This window comes from Hemicordylus capensis, chromosome 2 (genome assembly GCF_027244095.1).
Source record: "Hemicordylus capensis ecotype Gifberg chromosome 2, rHemCap1.1.pri, whole genome shotgun sequence".
NCBI classification, from domain to species: domain Eukaryota; kingdom Metazoa; phylum Chordata; class Lepidosauria; order Squamata; family Cordylidae; genus Hemicordylus; species Hemicordylus capensis.
The window spans coordinates 409,802,944-409,824,474 of NC_069658.1; the positions used below are offsets into that span (position 1 = coordinate 409,802,944).

Sequence of the window (21,531 nt, forward strand, 5' to 3'; positions counted from 1 at the left end):
CTTTTCTGTTAAACAGCATTTGGGTTTTTGAGGTGAAGGCAAAGGGTAGGTTGCCTGGTTTTGATTTTGAAACATTTCAACAACAGTGGCATCCTCTATTTCCAACACCTCCTCCAGCTGCACCTGAGCAACTTCTTCAGTTGGTGATAATTCTTCTTCCACATCTTGAGCCTGTGTTGCTCTTTGCAGTTCTTCCAGCTCAACTCCTGTGAATACTTTATTTCTGATTATGAATCTTCTCTAGTCTGCTAGCCTTTGTTCTGTTATTTCTGTATCTGGATGCTTCTCTTGCCAAATTTGGTACATTCTTTTTAATTAACCTCTTCTATTTGGACTAGACTTGTAATCGCAGATCATTATTTCCTTCTTGGCATTTTTCGTATATTTTTTCGGGTTAAGTAACGTTTCTTCTAGTAACCTTGCAGTCTCCAGCCCTGTTTGCTCAACTGAAGATCCTGAGTCCTGTTGCCCACTTGCCACCAGGTGTCCAGGGACTCCAGCACCTGGCGCGGTCCTTGTTGACCCCGGCGACGGCCGATACGGTATAGATTTATTAAAGTTAGGTCTCACCATATTGTTGATGGGAATGGCACTCTTTGTCTGGCTCCTCTGGTGAGACCTGTCCAGTATGGTTGGACCTCTGGCATAGCTCTCACCTTCCTCAGAGCACACAAGCCCCACAACCATGCCAAGGATTCGATTTCTATACCGCCCTTCCAAAAATGACTCAGGGCGGTTTACACAGAGTGCTTACTTAAATACTATTAAAGGCTTTATAGGTGTTTTGATCTGTGAAGAAAAGATTTTCCGTTTTCTCTAAAGAGTGAACCGGAAGGGACCCCTGTCCTGTCTGTCAGGCAGTGACCTCTAGGGATCAGCCACTCAGTACATGGTGACCAGGACTTAGAGGGCCTGGCGGCAGGAAGTGAAGAGGTCCTTTGTTCTCTTGCAGTTGGAGCCAGGCTGGGGAAGCAACAAGTTGGCTGGCCAAGCCGTGGCAGCAAGCAGGAACTCTGTAGGGGCCTGAAGTCTCTACCATTGTTTTGGTGAGCTCAGGGAAGAAACCAGGGCTTGGCTTCAGAGAAGGGTTTAGCCAGGGAACCGTGTGTTAGGTAGATGGTGTCAGTTTCCTTCATTTTAGTGCTTTGCAGATCCTGACAACTGGTCTATTGTGTTTTATCTGTAATGTAAAAATGTTGTACCTGTGCCCTTTTTATCCATCCAGGGCACTGCAAAAGTCTCTGTAAACTTTAAAGGTGCTTTTAAAGTTTCCTTACAACTGGGGAGTGCTTTTTGAATTATCTTTGGAACTGAGTAACCAAGATTTTAAAGTGTACTGCTCCAGCTATCAACTATTACCAGAAGGACAGCCTTGTTGAGCAAACATGGAGGGAGTGAATCAGCATTTTTCTCTCCCCCACATGGACTTGCTCTGAGACAAAGACTAGGCTTAAATCCGCCATTCTCCAGTCCCCGTTTGTTACAATAGGTAATAACCCACACTTTGTATTTTTCCTGGAAACACTGAAATTCTTTTAGAATAGGAGTAATATTGTTTGCAAGGCAGGAAGCCATTGTATATGTGAGGGATTGGTTAGTATGGCTGGAGTTCCCCACCAGCTGTCTCCAGAATAGGCCTAAAATTCATGCTGGAAAAACTTCTACACCAGCTGGCATTGAAGGCTCCAACCCTGGGTGCTCCCGAGGAGAAATTCAGTGGCATATATGTTTTCTGAAAGTTTAGTGGCCCACATATTGCAACACATAACATAGGTGCTGCCAATCCACCCTTGCTGTGCTTGCACAGAGGCACAAAATGGTCCAAAAATGGCCCCATCTGTCATTTGGGAGGCAGGCGGGCTCCGAGACGCATCTCTTGACACCACCTCCCTCCCCTGAGTGCATGCATACTTGCTAGCAGCCCCATCCCTGCCATGCAGCGGCACTTTAAAAAAGGTTTTTTAAAAGATTTGACCTGCCTGGCAGGCATGGCACAGTGGTGGGTCTCTGGGGAGGCTCCCCAGAACACAGGAGGCCATGGACCGAATCCCCATGGTCCATGGCTAAGTGCGCCTCTGCTGCAGTGGGCTCGTAGCGAAGCACTGGAGGTCTTGCGCTTTTGTGCAAGAGTGCAAATACTTCAAGTAGGAGGATGCCCACACTCCAGAACTGCTAGTTAGAACAGGAGCACATCACCTGACTAAGAGTGATGTGTTTCCAATCTAACTAGCACTTTGGGAGTACAAGCATGCTACTTGATGTATTTGAACTCTTGTACGAGGCACAAGACCTCCAGTGCTTTGTTACAAGTCCACAGCAGCATGGGTGGGTCATATTATACTGCACAATGTGAGGGCCACAATTCCTAAGAATTTTACATTTCTAATCCTAAGGAATGATACAAATATTAATATCCTGCAGGCTGTGGTTAAATTTACAAGTATCGGTGCTTCACAAAAAGCTTTGCTAGGACAGAATGATAGGGAAATGTCAAATCACCTACAGATACACAAACTTCAAGACTCGGAGCTGTGGTTAGATAATTTTGTTTTCAGATATAATGTAATATGGAGACCAATGTGAATGATAAACAAAAACAAATGTATCCAATCCCATAATAATAAAAAAATAAAAATAGGGGAAAATACTAGCCTTTCAAACTGAATTACTGTACTTACTTCTATAAGAGCACTGTCGATGCTAGACTGTAGTGGCAGAAATCCTTCAAACCAATATAATGGACTTTTACAATAAGATGAAGAATAGTTGTAACAGGAATCTACAGGTAAGAGAAAAGAGATGAGCAATATTACTTAATTAAATGCAAAATCAGTTCCTTAATCATTTACCAAAATCTAGAGGCAGGAAAGAAAGTTTAAAATTCTGAGTCAAGATGCCTCAACCAAGGGTATATAATTGCAAGGGTATATCACCTATTCTAAGGTTCCCCAAGTGCCAACCCAAAACATTTAACTTTTTGAAGGACAGCTCTAAATGGTGTCCCTGTCCTCCCTTTTTCCTTTCCTCATATTAAAACCACACCTTCAGCTCCTTCTTGTTGAGGCATGGTCACATTCTGACCACCACCAGGGCCAGTGGTGTCTTCAATCCCTGGCTGAGCATGGCTCTGTGCTCACTCAGCTTGGGCAGAGTGGGAGGGTGGCGTCAGGGACACTGGACAACCCTGTCAAGAGGTTGACATCATCAACAGTCACCCGATGGCCACCACCGTTGCTGTGGCCAGTACAGGCAACTGAACAGCCTCACATGAGGACTCCTTTAAGACATGGGTGTGATTCTCCTCCTTCCTGGAAGTGTGTGGCTCCATAGGAAGTTGGGTCCACCTCCAGGGACAGATGTCCAGATTGTGACACCATATTTAAATTAATTCCAGCCAATGATGAGGGGCCAGAACAGGAAGAGGGCTTACCTCCATGGGACTGCCCAGTGACTCCTCGGTCAACAGTGCAGGCCTGTTGACAGCTTGCTGTGGGTAGTGGACCAGGTGAGGCAATTCCCTCAAGAGAAATTTGAGGCTACTAAAAAGGATCCTCTTTTACCCCAGTGTAACTGCCTGGGGAAAACCAGGCATGATGCTTATTTCTTTCATCTCTCTTGCCACACCACTTCTTTCCTTTTCTATTAGGAAAGGAAGAGAATGATGCAAACCAGTATAGTGCCATGGCACCTTCCCTTGAAGGCCATTCAAGGGGATTGGTGGTGGGTGCTGAATAGGCTGCTGTGCTGCCCCTGAGAACTGGAGCATAATCTGCCTCCACTTTACCCTCCTTCACCCTAATTCATGGCAGGATTGGTCAGTAAATTTAGTTCAGTAAATCCAGTCATTGGGTCAAGGGGAGCACATTTAGGTTACGGTGCTTGATTTGATAGTATCAAGATGTGTTTTTGCATTTTTTAAAATCAACACACCCATAGGGCATGGATTCTGTCTAATGTTCATATCAGAGATTTATTTCATATACAGTATATGCTACCTAATCCAGAGAGCTCAAGGTGGTTCAAAACAAACACAGTGTTCACAACCACTATCGTAATTTGTAAACTCTGAAGGTATCTTGAAATCCTACAGAAAGGCATTTGCATGAATGTGTGACCATAATATAAAGTTGAATATTTTCAACTATAAAAGAATATTCTGTTAAAATAATATTTACCAATGAATTAATTATAATTGAAGACAATATTTTAGAGAATCATTCTCTCCATTTTATTAAATGTATTGGCAAATATTCTTTCCCAGGTCTATAAGGGACTATGTGGGAAGGGGGTGTGCCCAGCATGATCATGGCTTTTTTGGAATGGACCACCTGCCCTCAGCAGGGAAAGGGTATTTACATTCCTTTAAATGGCATGCAAGCCCTTATTCTGACAGCAATTGCACTGCCGCCCTCATAAGAGCCCCAGACCAAAACAGTCCTGCACAAGCACAATTTCTAGCAACAGCGGGATGCTGAGGAGCACTATTTTTCTGTTACTCCAGGAAGGGATCATGATGACTTCCTAGGACAGAATAGGACAGATGAGGGAGGACAAAGGATCCTGCGGTCTGGTCCATTGTGACCAAGGATGCTCTTGTGATGGCAGACCCCAGCAAAGCAGTCCAGGAACACCCAAGCACACTCCTGCCCCCGGGGATTACTCTTCTCAAGAGAGGGCCAGTCCACTGTGGATTGGCATTGCAGTGTATGCAGATTGGCCACTATGGGGATTCATGAGAAAGGGGAGCCCCTATTATCTGCAACCCCAGGAAAGTAGAGTTGCTGTGCTGGGGGGAAATAAACATGAATGTGTGGCAATGGCTGACCAGTGTGGCTCTTCCTTATGCGATGACTAAGAGAGAAAGCAGTCCTTGGGAGCAGGGGCATCATAACACATTATTAATCATTCAGCACCATCCCTGTGTACCTCAGGACAGTTCTTGTCATGAGTAGTTCATGCAGGGGCACACCTAGATGATTTTGGGACCTTCTGCAAGCCCCACCCCTGCCAAGCACACACACACCTCTACTACAAAGCCTCCAAAACCTGCTTTTGGCAGACCTCCTGCTGCGGCTTATCTATATGCCATGCATAGTCGAGGTGTGGCTGCGGCGGGGGGGAGCCAAGTAGTCAACCCCATCCCCCCCGGCGGTGGCGATGGGGGGGAGTGACTGCTGGGCACTTCCTCTCTGCCCAGAAGCTGCTGTGAACTGAGCAGGCGCGCCTTTCAATTCACAGCTACCACTGGGCAGAGAGGACACGGCCAGTGGTTTCTCCCCCCATCACCACTGCCGGGGGGAGGTCAGCTGCTTGGCTCGCCCCCCCCCACCTGCAGCCACCCCTCAGCTGCGTGGCAGATTTGTTTAAAAATAACGTAGGTTAGCCACGGTAGAGCAGGCAGGTGCAGAGTGGCTGTAGGAGGCCCCCTGGCCATTTGGAGGCCACGGACTGGGGCCCCAAGGTCCAAGGGTTAGAGCACCTCTGAGTGCATGGGTATCTCCATAGCCTTTCATTCTCATGGGAAAGCAGACCCTGGGAGAAGGGCATCATTACACATTAATAACGATTCTGCCTGGTCCCTGTGTACCCGAGGATGATTCTTCTCATGAGTAATGCCACAGAATGCATGTTTGCACCCAAGGGGAAGGGGAAAGGTCTGATCCCCCCTTCCCCAACTTTATTGTACAAAAAATAGAACAGAGACAGTCAAGAATTCCCATAGGGGGGTGCCTTTTAAACTCAACACTGAATATCGCTGCCTTGCCATATGTTATCTTTGCAGTGATCTAATCAGGTTGCCCAATTTATGGTGCCACTGTGACTGCATGTGCTTGTGAACATATCTTTTTATCAATTTATACTTTCAGAGAGCAAAACACATCGTGCCCATCTTGCCATCCTGACCCCTTTCTCTTCTGATCATCAGAAGAGTGGAACAAGGGACACAGTGGGAAGTGGACCTCCCCATATGTGACCTTCCCCTTTGACAAGCTTAGACACTTGGGATGGGACAACGTGGCACCCATATTGCCGGGCAATGGCTTGAGGAGTTCAGAAATGGGGGCAGAGCAAGTGCTTGGAGATGTGGCCATCAAGAAGCATGGCAGGAATGGAGTGGCAGTGTTCCTGGGTGGGTCTGGGCTGCCCTCTCTTTGATTTCAGTTTCAGAAACAACACAAAACCCCGGTTATGGCAGCTTCTGTGTTTGGACATAATGCTGCTGCCTTCAAACCTCAGGTTGGAGCGGTGAAACTCACTACAAACTGAAGGTTAAAACTGGAGTTTGGTAAGGGGGAAAACAGGTTGCTTTTGCCGTGAAACTACAGTTTCATACATTCAGACGTACATAAATTCCAACCTTTGCCCCATTTAACTGTGGTTTGCCATTACATGCAAGTGGGGCCTATGTCTGTACAAAGAAGAACAATAATATTTCATTATTCATAGGCCAGGTTCTCACAATCATAACTAAATTGGAGGAGATTTCAACTATTTCAGCAGCTGTGCATGTTTCCAAAAATCGATTGTATGGGTGGTGAAAATTCCACTTGGAATACCAGGAAGTGATCATGTAGGAAGAGCCAACTGAGTTCGTCAGTGCAAGCAGCCAGCATCAGTTATCTTAGATTTGATCTAGGGTGAAGGAGGTATGCTGCCCATACTATTTAATTAGAATTTCCCCTCCCACAAGATCACTGCCTGGTGCTTTGACTGAGATTTTTGTCACTCACAGCGCAGCTGATGAATCTTGGCTAGAAGCTCCTCCAACTTACTTGCAATTGTGAGAACATGGCCATACATTCACCATAGGATATCATTATTACTATTAAGGACATTTATATACCACTTTTCAACCAAAACATTTCTCAAAGTGAGCAAAAGGGGAAATATGAAGAAATGGTTCCCTATCCCAAAGGAGCTCACAATCTAAAAACAAAAAAGACACAGGGGAGACACCAGCCTACAGCCACTGATTGATATATATATCAGACATTTTTTCCTACATTTAAAATACACTCAGAGCAAGTTGCAATAACATAGAACTCGAGGGTCTGGAACTGCATTTGACCTCACAAAATACATAACGTCATCTAAGAACAAGAACATAAAAATAAATTTATCGTGAAATACCTATGTATGCAGCAGCATCATTTGGCCAACCCATTTTAGAGCTAGGAAATCTGAGTCGGTAGGAAAAGTCATCCTGGAACACAACTCCCAGTGTTTCTTCGTCCTCTCTTTGTGCTGCATCCATAGCTTTTTCATCTTCTATCAGTTCTGTTCTTATACCTTTCGAGCAGAAATCATGTAGTTACTATATGAAATCCCATATAAGGCTGGGAGAAATGGCTTCTCCTGTTAGATATAATAGCCAACATGATCTGCAGCCATTATGGAGATGGAAGGAAGTATGGAGAGGCTGCTGCAGACTCTGAAGCAATGAGGAGCATGGAAACAGTGGCTCTGCAGTTTTTCTCATTTGGAACAATGGGGAAACCTGTGAGGATGCTGCTTTCACTTCAGCAGCAGCATCCTTGCTGCTTAGGAATCTGCAGCAGTATCTCTGAATCTCCCTCTGTCTGTAAGAGCTGTGGATCATATTGCCATTGGTCTAACATCCCATGGCTCTTTGACAAGATATACAGATTGGCTTTGGGGCCTCTTCTGGAATATCACCACCCCTGCAGAGGGAGGTTGCTTTGCCCCACCCAACCGGAGAAGCATGAGGCATGAGGGGCTAGGGCCAATCCCCAGGGAGGGGAGCACAGCCAGGCAAAAGTAGTTGGCATGTTCTGTCACCTAGTGCCTCACTCAGTGCATTTTTTGGCAGCCTTCCCTCTTAGCTATAGTGCAGAATGGGCCTAAGTTGGTTGTCGGTTTGGAGAGTGAACTTTTTTTTACTCTGAGTCCCTACAGACTAGCCTCTGTTGGGAGGTTTTTATCAGATTCAGTTTGTTTGTTTGTTTGTTTGTTTATACATTTTATATCCCGCTCTTCCTCCAAGGAGCCCAGAGCAGTGTACTACATACTTAGGTTTCTCCTCACAACAACCCTGTGAAGTAGGTTAGGCTGAGAGAGAAGTGTCTGGCCCAGAGTCACCCAGCTAGTATCATGGCTGAATGGGGATTTGAACTCCGGTCTCCCTGGTCCTAGTCCAGCACTCTAGCCACTACACCACGCTGGCTCTTTATTACGATCCTAGATCAATATACAATTCAAATCCAGATATAAGAGTCTTTAAAAGTGAATATTGATACGTGTGTGTGTGTGTGTGTGTGTGTGTGTACACATACATACAGTTAAGAACTATTACATGAAATTAATATAAACTGGAATAAGATAACAAAGCAAAACAAAACAATTAAGAGCCTGTATTGACCATCTCCAACACACCATGTGCAGATGTTAATCGCAGCCGTGAAGAATTTGGCCTCCAGATCTGAGATATTGGTATATGTATTGGAAAGAAATAAGTTTATATAAAGCTCATTTGAGTTATTTGGAAATCTAAAAACAAGAGGACCAAATCACAATTTTAAAAAGCAATAAATCTAAGATGTAAATCACGATGAAAAGAGCAATGTGAAAGCACATGACCAAATGTTTCAACACTGCCATTCCCACAAGGACACAATCTCTCCAAATAAAGGGCCCTCCTAAGCAAACCCTCTAATACCACAGAGGGCAAGGGAGGTTTTTATGATAACTTGCTAGTTGACCACAACTGGCAGGTTCAGTGTAGGCTGGGAACAGCAGTAGGGATGATAGCTGATGAGCACTAATAACTGATGAGTAAGGAGAGTGGCCGGTCAGCCCTTAATGTAACCGGTAAGCCCTTAAACCTAAATTGCAGCATGAGGGATATGATTAGGACTCTTTTCCTCTTTGGGGGGCTTCACCCACCTTAAAGGCTGACCAGTTTATGGATGTGTCTGTGTGAAACTGCTGAATAGCCCTGATCCTTTAAGGGGACGATAAAGAGGAGCTGGGACCCGATTCATTCTGATCCACTGCTCTGAGCCAAGGAGTGATCATCTTGCTTTCACCCAGGAAGTCTAGGGGAAGGACACTAGTGTATGACTTCCTATTTAGTGCCTGCACTACTGGGGTGGAGCACAGACCCGCTACATTTAAGTTAGTAGTTATAAATAAAAGTTGTGGCCCTTTCACCCGAAGTTAAATGTCAGAGTATTATTGCCACATATCATCTTTGGTATGGGGGCGGGGGCAGGGGTAGGAATCAACAAATTAATCAAAGGATAGCCTGATGCATAAAGTCTAGTTGGTTTTAGCTCTGGCCTACTAAACTGTAACCTACAGCTAAGCCAATGGAAGCAGAGGCAATACAAAGGGGAGTTGAAATGCAGAATGAAGAAGTCACCCAAAGATATGAATAGGTAATGGGAGATGCCAAATCTGGACCAGAAAAGCTCCCCACTCAGCCTGCAGCATAGCCTCTGATCCCAAGGACTCCCTACTCACAGTATTCTGAACTTAAGTCATTTTCTCCTAAGCTGAAAATGGAGAATGAAAGCTGATCACTGTCCTGTGTTGTTAACAGCCCTGGAGGCTCTTTCAAGAGTTCTCCCCTTACACACTTCAAAAGCCAAAGCACAAGTAATGTATTTAGCAGCTCAGGGGCTCAGGAAGGGCTCTGCTGTTATACTTGCTGTCATACTGGCAGTGAGGGTTAAAGGGCACCCTGACTAGGTTTTGATTCATGTGGGAGTGAGCCCCTGGGTGGAGCCAAAATTGCTGGTGCTTGCTCAGTTCAAAATATGGCCCCCGGGGGAAATGAGTTGCCTGTTAAGGCAAGAAAATATGTCAAGCCCAGGCTCCAATTAAGCTCTGATTCAATGTGGTAGCTTTTAGCAGTTTAAATCAAAAGAATCTTGCATGTCTTTAGTTACCCTGTATTGAAATCACAGAAAGGCAATAAATTGGCTCAAATGCAGGAGGGACTTGTATGAATGAAACTTCAGATGTCTGTTTACAAAAGGATTATTTCATCCCAGAGTTGAACCCTGTATTACTCTAAAATGAAAAACAAATTTGTATTTCAGGTGAACAATTTAGAATGAAAATACTTATGCAACATCACTCTTCAGAGCGTCCATAAGCTGTAATTGTTTAAAGGATATATGAACATATTTTAAAGCAAGCGTCTTCTCTAAGGTGGAGTGTCCAAAGCAACATCAGACTTAGCCTTCTTGAGAAAGGAATAAACTAGCAGGAAAAAAAGTAGTTTGGAGTACACGATGGAATCTAAACTCTGAGCCAGGCCTCATGATCAGTGAGACCCGGTTTGTAAAGGTAATCGGGAGAGCGGGCTAAGCCCACTCTCCCCACAGACAAGCAGGGCCGGAACCAATCCGGCCGCCCACACAACTGCCCGCTCTGTGACAGAGCTGGGGGGCTGGGGAGTTCAGGGGGGGCATACTGGAGAGACCCCTGGAGCTGGCTTTTCGCCTCCACTCTGGGGGTCTACTCGTGAGTAGCCACAGCACAGCTACTCACGATTTTGAAAACCAGATTTGCGGAGCGCTCGCTCTGCAAACCCAGTTTAATGGGAGGGGTACTTACGCAGGTTAACTGCCTGCGAGCCCGGTGACTCACACAGTCAGCCGAAATCAGACTAGGCTCCCGTAGCCCAGTTTTGGCTGATCATCAGAATAGCCCCACTGACTTCTGAAAGGAGAAATGTATCTCAATCCTGCTCTAAAATAACTCTTTGATAAAAGGTGGGGGGAGCCCTTCCCTTCCCCCCCACCCAGGCAAATGTTACCCACTCTGTACTCTGCACATAGTCAGAGCCTCTTATTTCATCACCTGAGCTGAGACTTTCCAGAGAAAACTCTCCAGAGCTCAACAAGGGGAATGCTGGCTCAGATTAAGCTCCACTGAAGCAATAATCAATAACAATGTTTTAAGAGGCACATATACCTTTCATGACAGAGACAGTTGCTACTTTCTCCATTATTTGTCTTGCCATCTTTGTCCCGGGAGTATAAACAATTTTAAGCCCAGTAAAATTGAAGGAAGAATCATCTAGTTGTCCAAGAGTTGCCTCGGGTATTTGGTGGAGTAGATAATCAGAAGAGAAGTCTTGTGTTATTAGCAACAGTAAAATAAGAATAATTGATGAGATCCATTCCTGAGATAACAAACAAGTTGGTGAGAATAACACCAATACAGTCTTATGGTGTGAGAATATTATTGCATATGTAAAAGACATACAGTTGAAGACCTGCGAAAATTCACAGCAGGGAGGAATCAGAAGAATGCACACTGTACCCAATGCACACATGCATGCTCTCTCTCTCTCTCTCTCTCTCTCTCTCTCTCTCTCTCTCTCTCTCTCTCTCACACACACACACACACACACACACACACACCCCTTCACATACATGCACCACATATACATGCATGCATGCTAGGGATGTTCACAAAACTGGCTTGGCCCGTTTGGTTCAAATTTGAACCAGCTTCAAACCAGGGTTGGTAGGATTGGTTTTGGTTTTGCTTCAACCCCCCCGGTTCGGTTCGAATTCGAATTCAGTTCTAACTGGTTCTAAAAGGTTCTACATAGGGTATAATGAGGACGCAAGCCAGCCCATTACCTATGTAGAGCACCTAGGGGCACAAAACTGGGGTAGCTGGTAGGCACTCAGGGGTGCCAACCACTCACCAAACCCCAAAGCAATTGGAAACTCCTTGGATTGTTAATGAATTTTTCAAGATGTTTCCAATTTTTGCATTTCTCCCATAGGGAATCATGGGGATTTGAAGCAGCCCCATTCCCCCCTTTGGGGGGTGCCAGGGCATCCCAAAGTGGGTCTGGGGGCACAGTGGTTGTACCACAACTCCCCCCAGGCAGCCCCAAGTCAGTGGGGTTCATCATCCCCCCCCGGAATTTTTTCAGTTACTGTCCTATTATTATTATTATTATTATTATTATTATATCCCACTCTTCCTCCAAGGAGCCCAGAGCGGTGTACTACATACTTGAGTTTCTCTTTCACAACAACACTGTGAAGTAGGTTAGGCTGAGAGAGAAGTGTCTGGCCCAGAGTCACCCAGATAGTTTCATGGCTGAATGGGGATTTGAACTCAGTTCTCCCTGAGTTCCTAGTCCTAGTCCAGCACTCTAACCACTACACCATGCTGGCTTTTAACAAGTCTATCTCTATCAGCGTAGCTTCTCTGGTCTGTATATATGTGTGTGTGGAGAGATCTTGATAGGGATTCATTGAGAGAACTCATACACAACAAGTCACATACACAACACAAATTGGATTCTTGGTGGTTGTATGAGTTCGCTCAGTGAATCCCTATCAAGATCTCTTCGTGGCTTTAGCCATGGCTACAGCTTCAGAAAACACTACAAATCCCAGAGCCACCCATGCCACTCAGGTTCCTAAAAGGGAAGTCTGTTGCTTAGAGTAATTTTTCAAAAGGCCTTTTAAAAAGAAGCCACACCGGAAGGCAAGGACTAGTTGAGCGCTCCCCAAGGAATGAAGGGGACGTTTTGCAGCCTGTCTCTTGTTCCCACCTGGGTCCCAGGCCAGGTAAAAGACGGGAAGGGGCAGAGAGCAGGGCAGGACCAGTCCAAAAGACATGTCAGGTATCCAGGAAGTTGCAATACAACAGCAGGGGAGCTTCCAATGGTTCAGACATGTGTGAGACTCTCTGCTTAGTGACTGAATTCCCTCTGACAATACTCAATAGAGGATACTTTGTCTGTGAGACCAACACAGCTGCACAGGCCTAGTTTCTTCCACCTCTTCTTTGGGATACACAAAATACAATACCTTCCAAATATTGTACTACTACCTTCTACATATTTGTTATTTTTCTTTGTTCCGCAATATACTAACGATTCCCCCTTCAGTCTACATTAGAAACATCAGTGAGTATACCTACTCATTTTCTCACACAGCCACGTCAGTCTCTGTTGGACTATTCTTGGGGCCATTCTTGGGGCCATAACAGAACTTCAAATCCGGTCCGCGAATTTTTTTTTTTTAATTAAAGTAAAGGATAAGTACCTTTAGCTACTTCGGGGGGCTTGCTGAAGACGCGGTGGGGGGGAGTCCATGCGGGTTCCCTCTCCCCCCCGCCGGCCTTCCTCATCACTGCCGCGGCCGTTATGGAAAGCCTTTTTGACCCTTTTTGGCTTCCGAGCGGCTGCCATTTTGGCGGCCGCCACGCATGCGCCACGGCCTCACAGAGGGCATTGGCACATGCACGGCAGCCGCCAAAATGGCAGCCACTCGCTCGTACAGAGGCCCGAAAGGGCCAAAAAGGCTTTCCATAGTGGCTGTGGCAGTGATCAGCCACCCGTCGGACACCCCCCCCCCCCGGCTTCAGCAAGCCCCCCAAAGGGGCTAAAGGTACTTATTCTTTACTTTAATTTAAAAAGAAATTTGCGGACCTGCTGGACTGGACCCGGTGGTCCGGTTCTGGTCCAACGGAACCGGGTTGGGGGTGATTCAGTTTGACCCCAAACCCCCGGACCCCTGGACCGGACCGCCGGACCGGACCGCACATCCCTACCATCTAGTTCAGCATCCTGTTTCACACAGTGGCCTACCAGATGCTGCTGTAAGCATACAGGCAAGAGTTGAGGGCATGCCCTCTCTCCTGCTATTACTCCTGTGCAACAGGAATTCAGGGGCATCCTGCCTCTGAGGCTGGAGGTGGCCTATAGCCCTCAGACTAGTAGCTGTTGATAGACCTCTCCTCCATGAAGTTATCCAAACCCCTCTTAAAGCCATCCAGGTTGGTGGCTGTCACCACATCTTGTGGCAGAGAATTCCACAAGCTGATTATGCATGGTGTGGAAAGGTTCTTCCATTTGTTGGTCCTAAATTTCCTGGCAATCAGTTTCTGTCCTGTACACGAATACAGCATTCCCCCCACAACACATACATCTGAATAGGGCTTATCTCTAAACTCAAGGGTTTGAAAAATATACTATTGGATTGTTGTAAAGGAAAAAAACCCTTTTTCTTTGAAAAATTATAAAAGAAAGAGAACTCAATATATGGGAACCAAGCAAATGGGGTTAGTGAAGCAGACAAGAGGACAGAACAGGGAACAAGAAGGAAATCAGTTCAAGCAGCAAGGAAAGCAACCTGGAGATAAGCAGGAACATCAGTGCAGGCTCATTGCATTTTGCCACCTGAGATGGATAACAAGCTGCCCTGCCTCCTCACCAGCATGCACCCTAACCCTTACTATTAACAAACACCACCTGAATCAAGCATCAGTACAAAACCTTTACCTGTCATTAACATGATCAAGTGCTTGAAGACAACTGAACAATATAAGCCAGTTTCTATTGAGGTTTTCTATGAACAGCTTCTCCTCCTTCTTACATAATTCAGAAAGCAATTATGATAAATGAAAACAGGATACAATAAGTTGTATACTTGGGCAGCTTATTGTATTCTGTTTACTATATATCAGGCCAGATGTTGCTTTTAGAACTGTGCCATATGTTCACAAACCCTTGGTTTAGAAATGGGGTCAATTGTACCCCATTTGAGAAGTTTTAAAAAATGATAAAAGTTTGCGTTCATGACTCTGCAACTCCATCTTCCAGGTCAGGATCAACCTTAATGAGGCTAATTGCTCTGTGGTGTTTCATTCACCATCCCCTAGTAACATTGCTTTAAAGTGCTCTTTTTATTAATACAGATATTGAACACAAAATTTATGATACCCCTCCCCCTTCTCAAATGGGGTATTATCCACCCTGATATTGACTGAGGATTAAAAAGGAGAGAGAGAAGAAATGCTGACCCCAACAAGATTTTTTTTAATTTCCCCAGTTAGTTCTATATACTTGCCTGAAAGCTTTGTGCTTTCATCCTCCATTTCAGAATTACATTCTTCCAAAACAGTGCAATTGTCTGTTGATAAACACTTCTGTTTCTCAGATGTTGTTTCTCCATTTCGGTTGCTAAAAAGAGAGGTATTTTTGTATGAAAGCCTTTTACATTAGGCAATGAACAACGCTGGGCAGAAATTAAACATTAAACATGCAGCTCCCACTCCCACTTATTTGGACAGTGCTCTGTGCATGTCTGTTTTTCTAATCAGACTGATATCTGAGTATGGAATGATACCAAATGCCATGGCTCTTTTTGTCAAACTTTGCTAGCAAACTGCACTTTCATAAATATGTTTTGTAACCTGCAGGCTAGACTTCCAAAATGTGTTTCACATTTTGCATCTGAAAAGCATTCATGCTTCTGTTGTTGCAGATTATGATGATCTACTTCCTGCCATGGAAGGGAAGTGGGAGCCAATTTTCCAGCATGTGCACTGGCTCTCTTCTTCTGGTGGGCACAATTCAAAGTGCTGGTTTTTATGTTTTCAGAAATAGTGTTATCAGAGATAGTTTTCATTAACATAAATGCCATTTTTAACACATATTTAAAACTGTAGGCTTACAGGATTACAAAGCGGTCTTCACTTTTTAAAAAAAGAATAAACATGAGTGATCAGGGGTTCAAACTGATATGGATCCTACTGTATTGCAGGTAGCTGGGCCACCAGGCCTTGACAGCCATAGATAGGGATGTGCACGGAACCGCAGAGGCGCAGTCCAGTGCCGGCGGGGGGTCTCCCTTTAAGGGCAGGGGGTTTTCACTTACCCCTCCCACCGCTTTCCCCCCGCCAGTGCTCTGTTTTAGCAAAAAGTTTTTGAGGTGGCTGCATTCCTCCCTGCTGCCCCTGCCCCTGTTATTGTCTGGAAATACCGGAAGTTACGAGTGTGCGTGCACCCACCATGCATGTCACACACATGCACACATCACGCAAGCAGCGTGTGCACGTAGCATGTGACATGCGCAGCAAGCGCACGCGGCAGCAGGCACATGCGCACTCATTATCTTCCGGTATTTCTGGACAATAACGGGGGCAGGGGCAGCGGGGAGGGATGCTGCTACCCCCAAGACTTTTCACTAAAACAGAGTGCTGTTAGGGGGAAAGCGGTGGAGGGGTAAGTCCAAACCCCCCACCCTTCAAGGGAGACACCACCCGCTGCCAGACTGCTGGACCGGCCCAAGTTCGAACTGGTTCGGAGGCCTCTATAATGGCCTCCAGACCGGTCCGTGCACATCCCTAGCCATAGGCAACTATTTCTCACCTCTCCCTGAACACAACAAAATGGCGGAGCACAGTTAACATGCAATTATTTGAGAGAGAAAGGCAGGCATCAGCTCTCTGCTTCACATTCCTCCTCCCCTGTTTCCTGTAGGATTTCCACATCTTTATAGAGAGATCCTGCCTATCCTTTTAAATATTCCAAGACAGCATCTAACATTTTAAGTAATGCTACATGTGTGCAGCGAATACACTTTCCTTTCTGAATGGCAGGTGCTTGTGTGTAGGGGGAAGATGATTTTGTCAATCTTCCCTTTCCCCAGAAGCACCCTTTGCAGCCTTCAGATATGTCCCTGAGGGTTGGATAGCCCTCGGGGGCATACTTGTGCATTGTACAGAGTGCTTCAAGGGAAAGAGGAGACCAGCAAAAGTCCCCCATTACACTAGCACTGTGCTTCAGAAGCTGGAGGGTATCTAATGCACACTTGCTTCTTTTGGCAGCACACACACAGCATTAGTTAGGGTGTTGGCCAGCAAGCATGAACACATATAGTGACTGTGCCTCTCATACTGTTCATCCACACCTTTCTCCACACCTGATGTGACTTCAGTTTTACCTCACAGAAAGCATTGATGGAGGAACCAGATTCGAGTGCAATGGCTGGACACCTGCCAACTATCTGGGAAGATTTAAAGGGACATAAAATGATCTCTGGTTGTATTTTGGCAACCCTATTGCTAGGAGGTGAACCTTTCATACTATATGCTGATCACCCCTTATGCAGACAGACAAACAGACAGACAGACAGACACACACACACACACACACAAATAGCCTTTAAAATTTTCCTTTGAAAAGTCACTCACTTTTGCAGCTTCTTCTCAGGACAGAACTGGGGAAAGTAGGAAACGTTATTCTGGAGATATGCTTCAACCAATAAAGTCAGAACTGTCAAAAATTAAAAACAAAATAAGTAACAGCTGTCAAAACTGCACAATGTTCTGTAATGTTACTTGGGGATTTGAACACGAGAGCTCAGAACAGAGGGCAGAAGTCTTGGCTACCACTAGCATATGCAGTTTCAACATAACGTTAACTCTTGGTTTTCCTTGTTTTGGTTTTAGTCTTCCTGCTCAAGCATTTTAACACAATACAGTATAAAGTGTGAAAGCAATAATCTTAGAAAACATTTGCTCAGTACATTGCTACAATGACAAGGACATTGGCCAAAGTAAACAAGACAATTATTTCCAACAGTCACTGGAAGTCCTGTGCTTGGGGGTGGATAGGGCCAGTTACTCTCCCCCTGCTAAATAATCACCACATTAAAAAGGTGCCTCTTTGCCCAGTTAGCAGGGATGCAAAGAAAGGTGTCACCAGATGACCTCATCAGGTGGGGTAGATTCATATAGAGAAGAATCTACTTTAGCTATCATGGTTCTAAGCCACTTAGGGATTTAAAGGAGATACCCCAAACTTTGAATCCTGCTGGTAACCAGTGCAGTTGAACCAACAACGGAGTGACATGCTCCGCCAAAAAACCCAGCACTGGTCAAAACTCTTCCAGCATTGTGTGCCATCTGCCATTTCCCAGCAGTCTTGAGAAGTAACCCCCATTACATAGTCTGCAATTATGTAAAATATACATCACTTGAAATGCAAGTAGCCACTCTGCGGGGCTGCTTGTATAGTGCAGGGAAATGGCACAAAGAGAAATAGTAAACCTCACATTCCTGGTCAGGAGTCCTAATCAGGAATGTGAGGTTTATTCTCACTTTGTGCCATTTCCCTGCACCATACAAGCAGCCCCCCAAAGTGGCTGATTCAGGACTGGCTTCCTGCCATGGCTGTTTCTGATGAAAGAAGAGATGCTGACAGTCGGAGCCTGCCTCTTTAGCGTGCGCGCACACACACACACATTAATGCACATTGAGTTGTCCAAACCAGCAGCCTTCGGTAGTAGCGCCACTGATAGTATAATATTTGGAGAGGTGAGGAGAGAAAGTAACATTTAGAAAGCTTACCTCAGGCAGCCAATCTGAGATAAACATTTAGGAAAGAAAGAAAAGATAATAATCGCATCATGATGGCAATGTCCTTTTGTTGCCTCGGGTACATTTTCCCAACATCTGCAGCACCTCTGTCTGCTTTACTGTGCCTTTGTTTCATTCCATTGACGCAGCCAAAAAAGGCACAGCCTTTCACAACATTTTGGGTTTTTTCACTGCTTCTGGCCCTTCAACAGTTGTCTTTGTTCTAAATGCTTAACCAGTTCTGATGCACACTGGCCTGTGGAAGGAAATCAGTGCTCCAGAGCTGGCAGAGTCCAGCAGCTTCTTAAATGTATGGAAATATTTTCTGCACAAATCAGAAAGGAAGCTGCATTTTCTTCTAGTGTGTGGAGTGATGTATATTTTAATGTAATCAGCTAATGTTCACATAGGGGGGCAGAGTCCACTTTATCTCTGAAACTTAAAAGCACTTGTATGGAGCATCATACTACCCTGCAAGAACAACATGTTAATTGCTCTGTGGAGGGTCTGTGCTGCATATTATGGATTCTTCACATCACTTATGTCTTCCCAAACAAAAACATATCTTTAATTCACATTAGCACTGGTTGCTGGCCTTTCTTCAGGTTAGAGCTAGTAGCTTGCAGCAGGAGACGCCTTGTGGAAACTGGCATAGACAAGGAGACAAACAGACAAGGAACCTGCATTTTCAGGTGCATGGTCCAGAGAAACTAGGGTTTGTCAGCAGAATGACAGTCTCAGCACACTGCGATACGAAGTGCAGCTCCAAACTGACCATATTAATATCCTGGCAAAGAGCCTTTGCTCAGATAACAAATGACAGAACCTGGCTCTATCAGCAAGCTTGGGAAGAGATGTGGCCTCTCAGGCAATTCTTTCTGCTTATCAGTGAGCTTGCTCCCTAGGCGAATAGTATTTGGGGGAATCAGCCACCCAAGAATCCCATCCTGCAGAGAGCTCTTTCTATGCCCAATGATTAACTGCAGTTTTTATGTATTCATTGCAAGGCAGATTAACTGAAAAATGTCATCTCAGGAAAACATTCAGAGCCTTTTTTCTGCAAAGGCCAATTTCCCTCAATTTATTTGTTTGGAATACGTATATCTTGGCTTTCTGTCCACCATGACAGAATGGAGGGTTAATAACAATACAGAACAAGTGCACAAAATCAGCAAATAAAACAAAACAGAAAACAAATAACACAAGAAAGCAGCTAAGGAAAAAGAAACCACAGCAGCAAAACCTGTAACGGGCAAGTAGTATCTACTGTAGGGCCATATTTAATGTAAGTCACTCTCTGAAATAATAGCATCTTCAGAAGCTTTTCAAAGCTTAGCTAAAATGAGGCTGCCAGAATTGAAGGGGCCTCTGGTTTCAATTTGTCCCAATACAGGCAACTGCAGTTATGACTAAAAATGGACGCGTAGTTTCCCTCCCCAGACTCCGATTTGTACTTTGGATTGTAGTGAGGTTTGCTGCCGGGACCTCCGGTTTTGCGGTGCCAACATAGCATCTGAACACGGTTCCACAGTCTGCCTCTTTTGCAACTCTGGCTATTTTGAGTCCCATGGGAGTAAGCCAGTACTTGGTTCTTGCTTGGTTCAAAATTTTGGTTCTTGCTTAGTTCAAAATATGGCCCTTTAAAAAATGAGTCGCCAGCTGGACCAATTAAACATAAATAAAGATGACACCTTGTTGAAATTAAGTCCCAGTTGAATGTGATGGCTGAAAGCAATTAAATCAAGAGAATGTTGGATCTCTTGAACTGGACTGAAATAACAGAAAGGCAATTAATTGACTCAAATGCAAGAAAGACTAATGTATGAATGAAATTCCATATGTCATTTTGCAGACAAAAAAATATTCTTCATCTCAGAAAAGAACCCAGCATTTCTCTAAAACAGCATACAAATTTATATTTCAGGGAGCAATTTAGAATGAAAATACTAATGCAGCACCACACCCTTCACAGCTGCCCTGAAGTTATGACCATTTAAAGGATTGTAAAGGCTGGCATTTTAAAGGCTGGCACACTCTCTAAGGTAGAGTGCTCAAAACAGCAACTTGAGACTTAGTTCACTTAAGAGAGACTGAACATACTGTTTTCTTGCCAGCTCTCATGGCATTTCACAGCACTTCAAATTTGTGCCATCAAGTTGATTTCGACTCCTGGCGCTCACAGAGCCCTGTGATTGTTTTTGGTAGAATACAGGAGGGGTTTACCATTGCCATGTCCCGTGCAGTATAAGATGATGCCTTTCAGAATCTTCCTATATCACTGCTACCCGATATAGGTGTTTCCCATAGTCTGAGAAACATACCAGCGGGGATTTGAACCAGCAACCTTCTGCTTGATAGTCAAGCATTTCCCCGCTGTGCTGCTTAAGGTGTTACTGTAGTTTTTTACCTCCTTGTATTTTAGAGCTATTCAGCTGCCAAATAACACAAGCAACAAAATCTGGTGCTTTTCTGTAAAATTTGGATCTTTTTTGTTCCCATTTTGAAGAAGGTAAAAAAAAATCTGACAGGAATTGTAGGCAGAACAAAGCAACTTCCCTTGATCATACTGAGCATAATCCACTGTAAATGAGCATACGAAGTTGCATAGGATAAGAAAATCTAACAGGCAAAGAAAAAAATCGCAACACCAGCCCTGCATCAGCCATCTCCATGATCTCTTCCAGATAGGCAGTCCAGCAGTGGAGGCACCTGCACAGAGCATGGGAGAGAGCTCCTAGCCTCACCCAGTTCTCTGCTGCTTCCACCATCACAGGCACTGTATTCTAATATCAAAAACTTTTTAAAACATACATAATTATTCTTGGGGGGATATATGTGAGTGCAGGCCCCAAATCTTTTAAGTACCTAGAAACGCCCCTGTCCCCCCATCAAAAATTCTCCAGAGCTTATCTAGGGGAGCATTGGAGTAATTATCTCTATATTTAATTCTCCTGGGTGAGCCTTGGAATGTGCATCCCGGCACCCAGCTGATTGGCTGAGCGGTGGAGGCACCTGATTGGGTGAGGAACACCCAAGAGAATTGGTCGCCGCAGTGGGCCCAGTCATAGAGGCGAGGCGGCAGCAGGCCCGGCTGCGGTGGCGAGGAGGCAGGCCCGGCCACGGAGGTGTGGTGGAAGTGGGCCTGGCCCAGCCCGGCTGCATAGGCAGAGGCGGCAGGCCTGGCCACAGAGGTGAGGCAGTGGCAGACCCAGCCCCAGCAGCAGCAATAGGCCCAGCCACGGCACCTCGCCTGGCAGCCTGGGCCCGGCCCGGACCAGCCAGAGACTGGGGCAGAAGGTGTATGCGGGGGCGGGAGAGGTAGCCGGCCCCAAAGAGTACACAGATGCTCTGTGCAAGGCTGGCTAGTACTGTATATCGTAA

General features: G+C 45.2%; 1 protein-coding gene across 3 annotated transcripts in view; it reads right to left on the reverse strand.

Annotated features, from left to right (window-relative positions):
• The window catches only part of LOC128344094 (ABC-type organic anion transporter ABCA8B-like), a 129,005-nt gene extending 110,735 nt beyond the window's left edge, over positions 1-18,270 (reverse strand). For 2 of the 3 annotated variants that reach the window (XM_053293592.1, XM_053293589.1), the window contains exons 1-6: positions 18,142-18,270; positions 16,984-17,065; positions 14,856-14,968; positions 10,945-11,155; positions 7,132-7,290; positions 2,679-2,779 (exon numbers count right to left, since the gene is read on the reverse strand). In XM_053293592.1, coding sequence (XP_053149567.1) covers positions 2,679-2,779; positions 7,132-7,290; positions 10,945-11,155; positions 14,856-14,960 — 576 coding nt within the window. In that variant the 5' untranslated portion in view covers positions 14,961-14,968; positions 16,984-17,065; positions 18,142-18,270. Of the gene's footprint in view, positions 1-2,678; positions 2,780-7,131; positions 7,291-10,944; positions 11,156-14,855; positions 14,969-16,983; positions 17,072-18,141 lie in introns of those variants that run through there. The other variant, XM_053293590.1, reaches the window with a different exon arrangement.
• Between the last annotated feature and the right edge of the window lie 3,261 nt (positions 18,271-21,531).